Source organism: Mandrillus leucophaeus, unplaced genomic scaffold (genome assembly GCF_000951045.1).
Source record: "Mandrillus leucophaeus isolate KB7577 unplaced genomic scaffold, Mleu.le_1.0 Scaffold1007, whole genome shotgun sequence".
Classification (NCBI taxonomy): Eukaryota; Metazoa; Chordata; class Mammalia; order Primates; family Cercopithecidae; genus Mandrillus; species Mandrillus leucophaeus.
The window spans coordinates 142,938-144,481 of NW_012098177.1; the positions used below are offsets into that span (position 1 = coordinate 142,938).

The following is a 1,544-nucleotide window of genomic DNA, read 5'->3' on the forward strand; positions in this document are numbered from 1 at the left end:
TGTAATCCCAGCACTTTGGGAGGCCGAGATGGGCGGATCACGAGGTCAGGAGATCGAGACTATCCTGGCTAACACGGTGAAACCCCGTCTCTACTAAAAAATACAAAAAACTAGCCGGGCGAGGTGGCAGGCACCTGTAGTCCCAGCTACTGGGGAGGCTGAGGCAGGAGAATGGCGTGAACCCAGGGAGGCGGAGCTTGCAGTGAGTTGAGATCCGGCCACTGCACTTCAGCCTGGGCGACAGAGCGAGACTCCGTCTCAAAAAAAAAAAAAAAAAAAAAAAAAGATGCCTAACTTTGTATGCATGCAAAGTTTTAGGAAGCAGTGCTCCTGGTCAGTAGGGAATTCATACTTGGATTGTACATGCAGGCTTAATTTGGCCTCTGAAAAAAAGCTGTGCTGCTGGTGATTTGTATTGTTGTACTGTGTCTTTCTCACACAGAACTGAGAGGAACACAGCCCTTTTGAACAAGATTCATAGTACCCATAAGACAAAGACGATGAATTTGTCTGACCCTCAGAACCCCCCAACGGTACAATTTTGCTTTAGTTCAGTTAACCATTCGTGCCCTAGAAATGTGAGGCCGGTGCTGAGTGTCTGGGCCATGTACCTAGTCATGATCGGGGCTATAGTGATGACTATGCTGGGCAACATGATCGTAATCATTTCCATCGCTCACTTCAAGCAGCTCCACTCCCCGACCAACTTCTTGATCCTCTCCATGGCCACCACTGACTTTTTGCTGAGCTGTGTGGTCATGCCCTTCAGTATGATCAGATCCATCGAGTCCTGCTGGTATTTTGGAGACCTCTTTTGCAAAGTCCACAGCTGCTGCGACATCATGCTCTGCACCACCTCCATTTTTCACCTCTGCTTCATCTCAGTTGACCGTTACTATGCTGTTTGTGACCCATTGCAATATGTCACCAGAATTACCATCCCTGTCATAGAACTCTTTCTACTCATCAGTTGGTCCATTCCCATGCTTTTTGCCTTTGGCCTGGTATTCTCAAAACTAAACATAATTGGTGTAGAAGAGCTTGTTGCAGTCATTGATTGCACAGGTTTGTGTGTGTTAATATTTAATAAGCTCTGGGGTGTACTGGCCTCCTTTATAGCTTTCTTTCTCCCTGGGACAACCATGGTGGGAATTTACATACACATTTTTACAGTAGCCAGGAAGCATGCTAAGCAAATTGGCACAGGTTCTAGGACTGAACAGGCTGGGTTAGAAAGCAAAAAAAAGGCATCCTCTAAAACAGAAAGCAAGGCCACCAGGACTTTAGGAATAGTTGTGGGAGTGTTTGTGTTGTGCTGGCTGCCCTTCTTTGTCTTGACGATCATAGATCCTTTCATTAATTTTACAACCCATGAAGATCTGTACAATGTCTTCCTCTGGCTAGGCTATTTCAACTCAGCTTTCAATCCCATTATATATGGCATGTTTTATCCTTGGTTTCACAAGGCATTGAGGATGATTGTCACAGGCATGATCTTCCACGCTGACTCTTCCACCCTAAGCCTGTTTCCTGCCCTTGCTTAG

At 46.0% G+C, this 1,544-nt stretch overlaps 1 protein-coding gene across 1 annotated transcript; it reads left to right on the top strand.

Annotated features, from left to right (window-relative positions):
- The first annotated feature begins 500 nt into the window (after positions 1-500).
- On the top strand, positions 501-1,544 carry LOC105535067 (trace amine-associated receptor 4-like). Its single transcript, XM_011974058.1, has one exon. It carries the CDS (start codon positions 501-503, stop codon positions 1,542-1,544), a length of 1,044 nt encoding a protein of 347 aa, XP_011829448.1.